This window comes from Lissotriton helveticus, chromosome 10 (genome assembly GCF_964261635.1).
Source record: "Lissotriton helveticus chromosome 10, aLisHel1.1, whole genome shotgun sequence".
In the NCBI taxonomy this organism is placed as follows: domain Eukaryota; kingdom Metazoa; phylum Chordata; class Amphibia; order Caudata; family Salamandridae; genus Lissotriton; species Lissotriton helveticus.
The window spans coordinates 191,593,393-191,607,709 of NC_136071.1; the positions used below are offsets into that span (position 1 = coordinate 191,593,393).

The window sequence follows — 14,317 nt, forward strand, 5'->3', positions numbered from 1 at the left end:
AGGGGTTTACTTTTTATCGAATAGCCATGTTTTCAGTTCTTTTCTGAAGGAGATGTGATTCTGAGTAAGGCGGAGGTGGGTGGGGAGTGAGTTCCAGGTCTTGGCAGCCAGGAAGGAGAAGGATCTACCACCCATGGTGGTTTTTCGGATGCGCGGGACTGCGGCGAGGGCTTGATTGGATGATCTTAGTTGGCGGGTGGGATAGTAGAAGGACAGTCGGGTGTTGAGGCATTCGGGTCCTAGATTATAAAGGGACTTGTGTGCGTGGGTAAGAAGGCGGAAAGTAATTCTTTTGTTGACGGGAAGCCAGTGGAGGTTTTTTAAGTGACCGGTGATGTGCTCTTGGCGCGGGATGTCTAATATGAGTCTCGCTGATGCGTTTTGGATGCGCCTGAGTTTTTTCTGCAATTTTGTTGTAATTCCGGCGTAGAGTGTGTTGCCATAGTCCAGTCGACTCGTGACCAGTGCATGGGTGACAGTCTTTCTTGTTTCGAGGGGGATCCAGCGGAAGATCTTTTTGAGAATGCGAAGGACGTTGAAGCAGGAGGACGATACGGCGTTGACTTGTCTGGACATTGAGAGGGAGGAGTCTAGAATCAAGCCAAGGTTACGTGCATGGTCTGTGGGTGTGGGCGCAGATCCCAAAGCGGAAGGCCACCAGGAGTCGTCCCAAGCTGGTAGGTGTAGGTATAGAAGTAGGGGTAGGTTTGGAACGTCCACTGTTCTCACAGTAGAACGGGTAGCACCAGTGTCCAACAGAAAGGTGACATCATTTCCATCAACCTTTCCTTCAATGTATGGTCCCGACTGGTCTACCGGCAAGGAAGCGCCAAGTACGCACTCCTCGTCCTCCCCTCTCAGGCCCAGTCAGTACTGGTCATCACAGAAAAAGGTGTCGTTCAACAAATACTGCGAAGTTGCTGTATTTCTATTCTCATTGCCTCCCCAGATTTCTACGTCATCACCCTGTGGTGATTTTCCTTTAAATATAGGTTTTGGCGCTCTGGGCACTTGGATCGTTTTTACCTGCTGCTGGGTCTTTCTTTGTTTTTCATTCTGCGTCTGTGGAATTAAATCAGGAGTTTGGGCATTATCAGTTTGTAAATAGGGACACTCGTCTCTCCAGTGTCCAATTTCCCCGCACTGATGGCAAGGAAATTTCTTCTTGGCTTCCTCTCTACTCATTTTCGCTCTGGGCTTTCCTCCACCCCCACCCACAGGGCTTTGGTTCGGGGTAGTTTTGTTCATCTTGCTTAACTGCTTTTCCTGCTGTTCTGCGAGCTTTACTTGAGCCCACATCACCTTCTCCTTGAGAGCCTTTTTCTTTTCTGCCATCTCGTCCTCGCAGTACTTTGCGTACCGTAGGACCTCATCTATCTTTTTAGTATGCCAACAGATTTTATTATCCTTTATCCATTGACAGATTTCGGGCCTTAAACCGTTTACAAACCTGTAAATGAAGTGTGTCATGTCCTTCATCTCGATGTTATCTATACCACTGTATGTTTTGAACACCTGCAACAGCCTTTCATAAAAGGAATGCACTGTCTCGTCTCTTTCTTGCGTGGTTCTATCTATCTTGGTCCAATCAGTTTCCTTTGCGGGCACTTTTAGCTTCAGATGCTGAATTACCTGATCATATTTTCTCATTACTTCCTTCGATGGTTCTCCTGTTTTTTCATCTCTCGCGTATTCCTCACTAGGCCAAGCTATGGCTATTTTACACTCGGTCCACAGATCTACAGGGACCACTATGTCAAAGAACCCATCCAGGTCCTTCCACAGGCATTTTTGCACCTTTACGAATCTTTCTACCTGCCTATACCAATCCACGGGCTTTTCTCGTAATTTCGGGTAATCAATAGTAAAGGATACAATATCCTGTCTGGACCATGGAACGTGTACATATTTTCCACCTGGTTCTTCGCGCATAGGGCATAACTGTTCTGGTTTGTCAGCTTCCTTTAGAACAAATTCGGGAGTTGCCTGCCTAGACCTGGCCTCATCCTTTTTCTTGGCCCATCTGGCTTTCCATCTTTCCACATCTCCCCATTTTTGTAATACTGTCAATAGTTCTTTGACCTGTGCTTTCTTCCCTGAAACATTCAAGTTTTCCAAATCCTTGTCTGAGAAATCTGCCCTATATGGTTTCTGCAGAGGTTTCGATTTTGAAATATCTATTCCCATGCTAGCAGCAGTGTCTGTCAGTTTTTCATGAAGTACTCGGGTATTTCGGGTGAGACTCTTGCAGATAAACAGCATTTCGTCTTCAGAGTAGGTATTTAATCTGTCTAATCCTACGTTTCCTGCCATCAATTCCTCTATTTCTATTCTCAGCTTGTAGAGATCTAAAGGTTTCGTTGGGGACGTTTGTTTTTCAAATTCTTGACTCCATCTTTCGATTTCTTCAGGAGTCACCAATGTGACACTCTTAGTACCCGAGGTCGATTCCATTTGAATTTCCCTCGCATTAAAAGGAATATGTCTTTTCTGCATCCTCTTTCCGGCATTTCTAACGGGCAGATCTAGCAGCGAGACCTCCGACTCGCACTCACTTGTCTGGTCATCTACAATTAAGGGTTCTGGTCTGGCCGGTGCAATGACAGGAGTAATTACTGGAGTTTTTGGAGTCCCTTGACGGTCCCCGTACAACGGAACCACTGGTCCGATAGTTACTGGGATCGTCAAGGCTTCAGGACTTGTATTTAGCTGTGACATTTTCTGTATTATCTCAGTTCTCTGCTTTGCTAGCGCTTCTCGCTCTTTCTCTTCCAATAACCTGTCCAAAGATTTGTCATGTAACACCTGTGGGGTTAGAGTGGGAGCATAACTCGGGGCAGTGGGATGTGTCTCACTCGGTCCTTCACCATAATTTGGTTTCGGGAATAACCTTCCTGTGCCTAGAGACCTTGGCTCTTCCTCATACGGTGGCTGTAATAATGGCATTCCTGAACTTAAGGATCTCACCTCGCCTCCATAGGGAGGACGAGAAAAAAAATCTTCTTTATGTGAATATCCCGTCTCCCCACCAATGGGTCTCCTGGGGTAAATACTTCTGGTTTCTACGGGTCCTAGACTCTCAGGATAAGGAGGAATTAGATAACCCCCTCCTACACTTGCGGACCTGACCTCTTCCTTTTGTAGAGGTCTCCGGGGAATATCCCCTGCACTCGAAGGTCGGTGTCCTTCATTATAAGGAGGCGGACTTCTCATGCACATGTCATCTAACAATTCGTCATCCGATTCGCCGAGGGGCCCCCAGTGTTTGGATTTCTCTGTCCTTTCCCCCCCCCAGGAGGATCTTCTGCTGGCATCATGGGAAACAGTCCCTCAACAATCATACTCTGCCTCCACTGTTTCATCTTTTGGGCTCGGGCTTCTTGCATCAGTTTTGGATAAAATGTTGTCAATCCTTTATCCAATCGGGGCTTGTCCCTTTCAAAAGCCTCAATTTCCCATTCCTCTAGTGCTTCGTACTGCGTTAATCTAGGTCTGGGATGTAAATCATTCATTCGGGTTCTCAGATTAAATAAAATCCTGCTGTTAAATGTTCCGTCTAACGGAAAAGCCAATACTCCGTCATCTTTCGTGTATTCTGCCCAATTTTCCAACCATACACAGGTATTATACCCTTTATCGAACATCATGAAAGATGCGGGAGTATTCGGTGGCGGAATGACAACACCTTCTCTAGTTTTAATCTGCTTATCTTTCTTGAAGTAATTCTTTACTTTATTTACATGGGACAACTTTTGCTTGTTTCCGTACATAATGTCGTGCTTTATGCCTTTAAACTGATCTCTCTGAAATCCCAGATCTCTCGGATCGGGTCTAGTATGTGGTCTGTACGAGTGCCACATACGATTCCTACGCTTAACTTTGTTTACAAAATTACTCCCAATTAGAATGCGTCTTGTAATTCCGTGCGACCAATGGGGTGCACGAGTTCAAATAATTTCGACCAATGGGTGCGCGGCCCTTTCGCGAGACAGTTCTCACGCTCCGGCGCTCACCCCTCCTTTACAATTCCAGCTCCGCTACCTGCCCGCTGCGTCTACCAATCCCAGCGCGGCACGGAGTGACGTCAGAGCAGCTTCGCGACTGACTCCCTCCTTCACAAGGTAACGGAAACTTTCTTACTTTCTAAAGTGCTTAGTGCTTGGTTATTTTACCATGAATACACATTCGCCACCGTGCTCAAGTGTCTAGATAGAAAGAAATTTTTCACTGCAAGTAAACTACTTCCATTTACTTTTCACTTACTACGGATAGGTCTTCTCTGCCTACCCTTCACTCTAGCATCGGAGAACCTGTTACTCCCCTAGACTCATCCACTTTACCGGGATATATCCAAGACTAAGGTTTCCCCAGCGAGCCCCTTTGCTTTCACCCAAGCTCCGATGGACCTGCTACTCTTCCGATGTGACCCTAAATAGGTTTATGCCACAATGGGAATTTTGCCAATGAACCTCGTTACTAACATTTATTCAAACATGCATTCGGAAAAAACCCTAGTTAGTGCTTCCAGTTCTGCCTAACCTGCACCAACCTTCCTTAGAGCAGGTGACCTCAACACGAATGGATTCTATTCACCATTCGCTATTCAATTCCCCGGGGATTCCCAACAAAACATTTAACAATTACGAACGAAATGGGTTAATACATATATCAATACAACAATAAGAAAAACAGTTTAAAACATTTCATAATTTTTCAAAGCAAACATTTCAAGTGATTGATCAGATCTCCTGAAGTGCCTACTTTTGTAGCAGCATCAATATACCAGCAGCTTCCGACTTGGCTAGACTAATTAGTCCTGCCTAACCTTTAACTATTCCCTAACCATAACTCTGCTACCAGAAAATTACTGCTAGAGATCGCGGGTCACCCGACCGATAATTTCGCCACTTACGGCTTCGGGCCCATATATTTCAAATCACCATATACATTGATCGGATGACGTCACCATCTACTACCAATAATTGTGGGATTCCTTCCGATTATTTCTAGTGTACCCGACTTACCATCCACCGTTACGGGTACCTATGACCACAATGGATCAGGGAGCTAGCTGTAAAAGGAAAGGCAGTAAAACATACTATTCAATATGTAACTTAGATTCTCATGAAATGACCACGGACAACTAGAAGTTTTATAGGGTTTTATCTAACGTTCAATCAGTGTATAAATCCAACTTACATTGAGCAGACAGTCAGTAAGCAAGATAACAAAACAATTTGGATTTAAGAGAAATGCGACTGGGAACCTGCTAAACTAGTAAACTAATCATGTAAGAGTGGACAGGGGTGATGAAGAAATAACTAGGGCAAGTATCATTTATGCTATGGAATGGGAAAACTTAGAAATCTAAACAGTTCGGTTAACGTGAAAAATAGGACACGCTATAACTTCAGAAAATCTCTTCATTCAGTTTAGTGAGAAAATTTATAGAACACATCAAACAAGTTATAAACTGCAAATAGGAAAATGATTTGTAAAAGGAAGGGTAACATAGGAACATGCTATGAAAATAATCTAAACAGTTTCATGAGATGCAATGAGTTGCGGAAAGCATGGAAAAAAACTTATCATATGCAAAGATATGTCTTTATTGAAGCAAAGACAGAAAAATAGAAAGGTGCAGTTTCAAGAGATTCAGAGCGATATTTACCTAGACTGGTGTGAAAACCAACCCTGGCCACGGGTCAGTTAAGGACAGGAAACCCTCAAGGAAGGATACCCCTCAATGGACAGCAGGTGCAGAATGGACACCCAGGACAGGACAGGAAACCCTCAGATTAGGATCAGGACAGGACCACCAGGACACGACCAGCACCCGCAGTTCGGAAGCAACGCCTGCACTCCACCCTCTCTGCAGCTATCAGTCAGGACCCCGATTGGGTCAACGAACTCCCAGCAAAGTGCTCCGCCAGCACTTTTAAGGTTTAGTAAAACCTTAGTCTATGGTCAAATTCGGACAGAGTGCTCCGCAGCGCTCTGTATCTTCAAGTCACCTATTGAGTGCGTTGGGTCAGTGACAGGTCAGCTATTCAGACAAGTCGGACAATTTCCCTAGGTGAACCTAGGCTAGATATACTGTTTTGGGACAGGGTACCACCCCCCAAATGTTGCAAAGTGTCAGAATCCCCAATTTCAATTGGTCCTAAGGTAGGATTTGGTTAACACACCAATCAGAACAGACTATTGTAAGGCCTAATTTGCATCCTAAGGTGCCGCCTAGCAAGATTGGGGTTCCCATGGGACAAGTCAGTGAAATACAATGGATTATTAACATTTGTTTCAATATGGGTACAGTCAACTCCGTCCTGCTGGGTCGCAGGTCACTTTCTCAGGAGCATCTTGTCCGTCTCTGCCAGCTGGCTGAGTTCCATTGCCCAAGGTTGTTTCTGGCCTCGCATCTTGAGCATGCGCGGAAGGGACCTTCAAGATGGCTCGTACCCATTTGGACCCCCATTTCCCGTGATACATGAAAAGTAAGCGAAAACAAATTAGCACATAAAATAAATGAAGGTATTACATGTTATAAGTTCGTACTTTAGTTTCATCATTATAAAAATATACTATGCATTAGTGAATAAGTGCAACGAATAACATCACAGGAGCAGCAGCACAAAGCTTCAGCATGTTATCAGATGCACAGCCATCTTATAGTTATTACGCATGCGCACCCGTTTCCCTCTCAAAATGTGACTGCGTCTCTACACGTGACTGTGCCTTACGCATGCGCAGAAACGAAAAGGCAAGCAGCGGCCATTTTAGACACAGGGTTTACTCATTTTAGTAGAACACATAGGCAAGCTTCGCTACCTTTCACGCATATCCAAAATAAAGATATTAATAATAACGTACGTTTGTTATGAGGTTATGACAAATCGAGGTTCATGAATCGAGCAAGTCGCGATGCGAAATCTTGCTCGATCATCTTCACCTTCAATAAAGTCATGAATGAACTCACCTTGAGGCCAAGATAAATGATGTATTGGCCTGATTTCTCCTTGTAGTTTATTTGGAACTACTCCTAGTGGTGAGATAGTAAGATTATCCATATGCCAGTCCATAAAAGGATCAACAATTCTACCATCCTGCACATTTTTCTGCAATATTTCCATTACTACTGCTGCTGAGAATTTGCTGTTTTAAAATTATTGGCCCATCTACACCGTTTAGGCCCCTGATAGCATAATTTGAAACCTTCCTTAAAGCCCCAGCAGAGAGACTTGCTTCATCTTGTTAGTCAAAAAACTGAGCAGATAGCACACTGTTTCCAGCTTAACTGCATAGGCCCCTTTTCCTCTGATATTTTGTTGCTTCCTACCCCTATACTGTCCCCCTTGACAATTACATTGCAACTGCCCCATATACTGTGTGATTGAATGTTTCCCTCCACAATTGAAGCAATCATGTCTAAATTAAACTTGCGCTATAATGTAACTTCTTCTATTGAATAAAAAGCATGCTCCATTCTGCTGTATTCTCCCCTTCCTTGGTAACCCACCACAAACTGAGTGGCACACCCTTGAAGGAGCCCATAGGGAATGGGAGCTAAAGGAACGGCCTAGCCGGCCGCTTCCACTGCATCCATAACTTATCTACATCGCTCCATTCCTTCTCCATATTTACAGCCAACCTTGCCAGAAACTCCTCCTCATACCTGAAGCATGTGAAACCACCATAGTCCATTTGTTCCCTACGCACCACAACCATGTATTTGGAAAATGTGACACATCACTCTGGATGGTGTTCACAGCAGACACTTGCATACATTAAAAGGACAGAAGTACAATTCACTATTTTGGTGGGCACTCTAGGCCTCCATTCTAGCTCCCATTCTTCTTCCTTTGAACCTCTTTTAGCTTGAATTACCCTATGTAATAGCTTAAATACATCAATAAATTCTCTCTTCCAAATTTCTATCTTGGAAACTTGTGTCATATGTGCCCCAGAAGATTTGCAAACCCCATATATGACAACTTCGTGCTTTTTACACTCTCACTTGTCTTAACCTTACCAACTGTGTCCTCTGTCTTAGCGTCCATTTTCTTTTTTCTACTGAGAGTTGTATCCTTAATTACTACACACCGTGTCACATCCTGATTGTGTACCTGGAATCTTAGCCATGCTCTCCTTACCTGTAGCTCTAACTGTAGCTGTTCGTTTTTCAAGGATGTTAACAAACCCCACAGACACTACCACGCAATATATTTTGTTGGTTTATCAACTCTCCCCTCTTTTCATGCACCTTTGATATCTCACTCCCTTGCTGTAATGTCCTGTAACAGCTTGCCGCTGGACCCAAGTTTGTCATCCCCAACAAATTGTCCTGTGTCCACCACCTTTGCTTGCAGCTGCAAAACACCAACTCTCTGCCTTTTGTTAGCTGTACCCCATCCCTCCTGGACCATACACATTTTGTGGGGCTTCTGTAACAATATCCTCCCCTTCATCATCCACAATCTCACTATCTTTCAATGACTTATCTCCAAAATCTAACTTTTGTTCACATACTTTCCCCCATACATCCAAACTGCCACTCATACCTGTACTTGTGCTTGGCATTTCCTCATCTCCAACATCACCATCATTTAAATGTCAAATCGTTCTTGTCTTCTTAGTTAGGAAAGTCACTCCGTACCTCGACATCTCTTTGACCTGGTGCCCACACATTGCTCCTGATGTGACAGGGTCAGGAAATTTCCATTGATCTCATATGTCAGTATTGCTGCAGCCTTACCACCCATTCCACTGGAAATGAGCAACACGTCACTCCTAGTGGCACCACCAGTTGCCCCAAGCTCTCCCTGATCTATTGTCTGGGGTCTATATTCCATCCATACCCACATCCCTGCTGTATTGTCCTTGTCGCCATAAAACTGTGACGTACCACAAAACATGTAGCATAGCTGCCCTATTATCCACATTCCGCCTTTGCGTATCATGGAACTGCACTGCCTTTCATTAACCTGTATGTGTTTTAATTCAGTAGTCTCCTCCTAATCCTTGTACTTTCCACCAATAAGATATTAATTTTCTTCAGACACCCCCTACCTAATATCACATAAACTATGTCATCCTCTTCATCAGGAATAATTATTATGTGAAGCTCCCTGCTGCTTGACGCTGCCTCCTTTGTCACTGCCAATGGCTTTCCTTTAGTGTATAACTCATTGTCATGGCAATTCAAGGACAGCTGACCCCTCCTTTGTAAATCGCACTACTGCACTTTCACCACTTGAAAGGAGGCTGCTCTTTGCACTCTCCTGCAGACTTGCTTTCTCAAAGACTCATCAATCCTATGTGATAAACATGCTGCACTGTGCTAAGACACATCTACAGCCGAACATGCATGCTCCACTTTTTGTCAACATTGGGGAGTTACTGTATGTGCTTCTTGGTTATGTCTCTACGTGCTCACTACAAATTTATTTTTTCTCTTAGCATTTTACATATTTGGTACACAGAGGTAAACATGCGATCACTGCCCCTCAGCCAACGCCCTCTTTGGGCTTTCTTAAGCAGCCCTTATTTCAGCAAATCGTCTAGACTCTCCTCTTGTAAAACTTTCAAGGCAGCAACTACTTTACTGATGCCTGCCATGATCACAAAATATCTAAATCTGAACCAATGGCAACAACTAACTACTTTGGTCTAACTATAAGAAAAGAAGTCTAACACTACCTGTCCCTACAAGGACTGCATTACAACGCAGTTCATTACCCCTCATTTCTTACTCCACAAAAACGTTTACAACGCAGGGCTTAACACCGCAAATCAGTACAACGCATTCCCCATTACAACGCCCCGGTAGAGTTAAAATAGTATAGTACATGTCATTGTAATCGATAATGAGTTGTAATGGAATACGTTGTAAAGCCCTGCATTGTCAAATTATTTTCAGAGTAAAAAATGCGGGGTAATGGTACGCGTTGTAAACTTGTGCGGAGTAAAGTGACATATTCTGTGACTATGGTCAAAGAGGCTGCCTCAAACCAAACACTCCCCTCTAACTACACTTTGCCCACTCCCTTGTCACCAACCATTTGTGGCATTGTCACTGGGGCCCTGTCACCTGCCCAAAATGCCTGGGGGGAGCCCGGGCATGCCCAACTCCCTCGGAACTCCCAATGTCTTTAGCCTTTCTTTTGATAAAGAGCTGTAATAAGAGAGTTTAGTTATACAGAAGGCCTTTTTTATACTACACAGTTGTTTGTGTATGGGCTATTCCACTTTTCTTTTAGCCTTTCATAGCTGGAGTTATTTTTATAGGTGTCATTATTAAAGTATAAAGACGAATGAAACAGATCCCAGGAGTGGGTAAAAATAATTAAAATGGTGTTCAATTTCCCTGTGATGGTAAATAGTAAATTTTATTTAGCATAGTTAATTAAAACCATTGCAGTACAAAATCAGAATAAAAGAATTAAAAAAAAAAAACGACATACTTGATAAAACCAGCATAGCGCAATCACAGTTTCTCGGTTCATTTTAGACACAAAATTGCATCCTATTACATTAATCTTTTAAAATTGGTACAATTTTGTTTTATAATATAGTGTAGAGTCAGATTCAAGTTGTGACTTTTTTCTTTCCCGGTGCCTTCATATTTCTCATTAAGTTAGCCATGACGATAGATGCAGTTTTGTTTTATTAAACTGTATGGAGACCTTTAGGGATCAGTTTTTGGCATTTTCTTTTCCACTGCCTTCATAAATTTCACAAAATTACAGTTCAACTGTGGGTCCTGAGATGCAAAACAGGCAAGAACTGCATTCCTTCGTGTGATGGTTTATTTCCTAATAATATGATCAGAGGCAACAATGTTATCAGGTTGAATCGCACCAGCAAGAAAAGATCGAGATGTACAAAGAGTAGGAATAGCCACTTGGGAGAGCAGGGGGCAGACAAGACTGAGACCAATTGGTGTGAGAAAAATGCAGCTTTATTGAAACGGGTGCAAATTACAATACCATACCTGGCAAGTGCCTTACAAAACTAAAACCCTAAGCGTTCGATAACTGACCTCTGACACAGCCTCTGCCCCTACGATGCCCTCAAACATGCCTCCATCCTGCCATTAATGTTTTAACATTACAATGTACTGCAGTTAAAATTATGCACTTCTATTAAACCAACATCCTAAGCCTGCCTCCCTGAAACTGTAACTAATAAAACGTCTATAACTGAACCTAAAACTACCTGCCTACCCTTTTCCTGCCCATGTTCCCAACTTCCAACGCTAACCACAAACATCTGCCAACCCTGGCCAACTTTTCAAACCCGGCCACACACCTGTTCCAAGCAACAATAACTTTAACAAACCCTTGCACACCTGTCCCAATGAAAGCTAGCTGCACAAAAAACATTGCACCCAGAGACACCCCGTGCAATCCAATTGACCTCATTCAAAATAGTGATCACTACACCTAAACTGTGATTCTGGAGACTTGCAGTTTGAGTGTTGTACATCAGGAATAAAGAAAAACCAAAGGCTGATGAGAAACGCTCCGTCCATCATCCCCTTTTGTATCGCTTTGTTCGCCCTAAGTTGGCAGGATATGCTCAGACGTGAGTCCCTTGCTCACTTGGCCACTGGATTCAAGATAGCCTGGCTGATGAGGATTATGAATCCGAAACCAGTCCCAGGATGCTTGTTTCCGGTCCAGAGAAGACATGGCTTGGCAGTTCGGGCTGGACTTTTCCCATGAGGCACAGGGTCAGACTGATTTGCATATGGCCATGTCTGAACTGGGGTGGCTGAGTGAGCTAAAGAATGGTGATGGATTAAACCCAGATCAGTTGACTGGGGGTGAGTGTTTGATTTGCGCAAACGCTCCGTCCATCATCCCCTTTTGTATCGCTTTGTACATCAGGAATAGCATTTTTACCATTGAAAATGATCCAAATTTGCAATTCGAGTCGTTTGTGATGACAAAAATGCTTCTAAATGGCCTTAAAACCCTCAATTAGATTACCCTGCAAAGAGATATTAGCTCTTAAATCTGTGTTCCGAGTTCTGGGCATGCAGTCTCGGTGGTCCCACTCCCCCCGATATTTTGTCAAATAACCCTGATGTGTGGAGAAAAGGCAACATTCCGTGTTTTGCGGCTCGCAATGGGGCAAACATGAAGCCATTACCATGTTGTCTCATTTTCCAAACTATGGCAATAGCAGGGCACGAGTCGGAGGCACACGCGGGTGGACGGTGTCCCCTCACTTTTTTCACAAGAAGATTGGACCCACTGAAAAATATGCTGTATTCGTCCCGGTGTAATTTCCAAACACTGGGACACTTCCAGCAGGACCTGCACGTTGTTATCTGCTTTTGATCGCAACAACGTTCAGGCGGGGAGGGGGCTTTCTTAGTTCTGACTCCTGCTGGGCCCATAACAAAGGCCGAATTCGAGGGGTCATCAGGCCTCCTTTTGTTCGAGTTTCCTGGCTGGGAGCAGTCAGGAGTCTCACACCTAGAAGCAAATGCAGCTGAGGGGAAACAAAGGCTCACACCTTGTTAGCACTTCACACATACTTGAGAGGCAGCTTTTCACTTTGTTCAGTCCCTGTTCAGGAGATATGCATGCACTGTAAGAATGTTGGGTGTATTGATGTTTCCCAGTATTTGCACAAAAAAAATAGCATTCATATAGACCTTACAACCCTTGAGGAATAATTTAAATATCACCATTTTTTCTTTCAAAGCACTATGGGTAGAGGGCGCTTTATGATGACAAAAGGCAACATTGGTTTATGTGAAGTTTACAAAAGTGTGAATCTGCTGCCTAAATCAGGAGAGTTTGCAATAATACTCGAAATGTGCTCAAGATAGACCTGCTAAACATATATGTTAGGGATTAAGGTCTGATGTCACGTGCAGTGATGTCGCGGGCAGTGATGCCACTTGCATACTGATTAATTAGGTTAGTCCCCCCACTTCTGTTTTTTAGGACTTGTGCCCTGGGCACTAGTAACGAAATAGTAGTACCAAATGTGAGAAACAAACAAAAACCTCCTATATTGGTAATTTCCTATGTAGTATTAATTACCCCAGTCTTTAACTGGAGCACTCAGAATAACCTGCAAACTTAGAGCAATATTCGTGTGGGATTTGGGCAGTTTATCAACACGTTCTCTGGCATAAATTCATTCCCGAATATTCTTGGTATGACTACCACACTCTTTTCTTTGAACGTTCAGAAAGCCATGGATTAAAGTTTTACGTCTTGTTTCTTTTCCAGCCACAGATGACTGCACTTCCTGTGCTGCCAATGCCACCTGCGCAGTATACGCTGGTGTTGGAGAATGCACGTGCAACGACGGCTTCGTTGGTGACGGCTTCAGCTGCACTGACGTCGATGAGTGCGCCTACCCGTGGACCTATAGCTGCTCCTCAGGCTACTGTGAAAACACCTTTGGCTCCTATGTTTGTCGTTGCGACAGTGGCTTCCAGCCCTTCGATGGAGCCTGTATAGATCTTGATGAGTGTTCTAGCCCTGACCTGAACCAGTGTGATGGGAACGCAACATGTTACAATTACTATGGCGGTTATTCCTGTGGGTGTAATGAAGGGTATCTGGGAGACGGATACCACTGCCGCCTGCTTGCGTGTACTCTGAACCCCTGTCCCTTTGGCAGTGAGTGTATAGAAACCTCTGACACCTACACCTGCCTTGATCCATGTGAGAACTACGCCACACTGAATGATTACTGGAGAAGCTCGTCCTTTGGTGTGTCCTTTTATAATTGTGACTATTATTTTTATGGATGGTACCGGTTCACGGGCAGCGGAGGGGTTCGGATGCCAGAGACCTGTGTAGAACCCTATAGATGCAATACCGCCGCCCCGGTGTGGCTGAATGGAATACACCCGGCCGTTGAAGATGGCATTGTTAGTAGGACTGCTTGTGCCTCGTGGTATGACTGGTGGTATTGGTGGTATTTTTCGTACAGCTGCTGTGTGTGGTCATCCACGGTACAGGTCAGGCAGTGTCCTGCAGGATTCTATGTTTACAAGCTACAAAGTACACCACAAGGTCAATGCACTCTATCCTATTGTACTGGTAAGTACAACTAATAACTAATTTGACGCTTTTAATGTGTTGGTAAAATGATTTGACAGGTGATTTGTGATTGCTCTTTCCAAACAGAACAGCACATAATAAAATAGTTCTGGCGTTTTCTCTCAATACCGTCGTCAACTCAGTAAAGCAAACATGCCTAGTGCGGGAACAAACAATCTTTGAACACGGTGCAATGTTTCTAGTACCTATCAGAGGCATCAGTGTAGTGGGAGTCAAGCAGTCTA

At 43.9% G+C, this 14,317-nt stretch overlaps 1 protein-coding gene across 1 annotated transcript in view; it reads left to right on the forward strand.

Annotated features, from left to right (window-relative positions):
• LOC144786128 (uromodulin-like) overlaps positions 1-14,317 on the forward strand; it is a 649,354-nt gene that overhangs the window by 255,468 nt on the left and 379,569 nt on the right. The window contains exon 11 of the mRNA XM_078665094.1: positions 13,251-14,072. Coding sequence (XP_078521220.1) covers positions 13,251-14,072 — 822 coding nt within the window. The remainder of the gene's footprint in view (positions 1-13,250; positions 14,073-14,317) is intronic.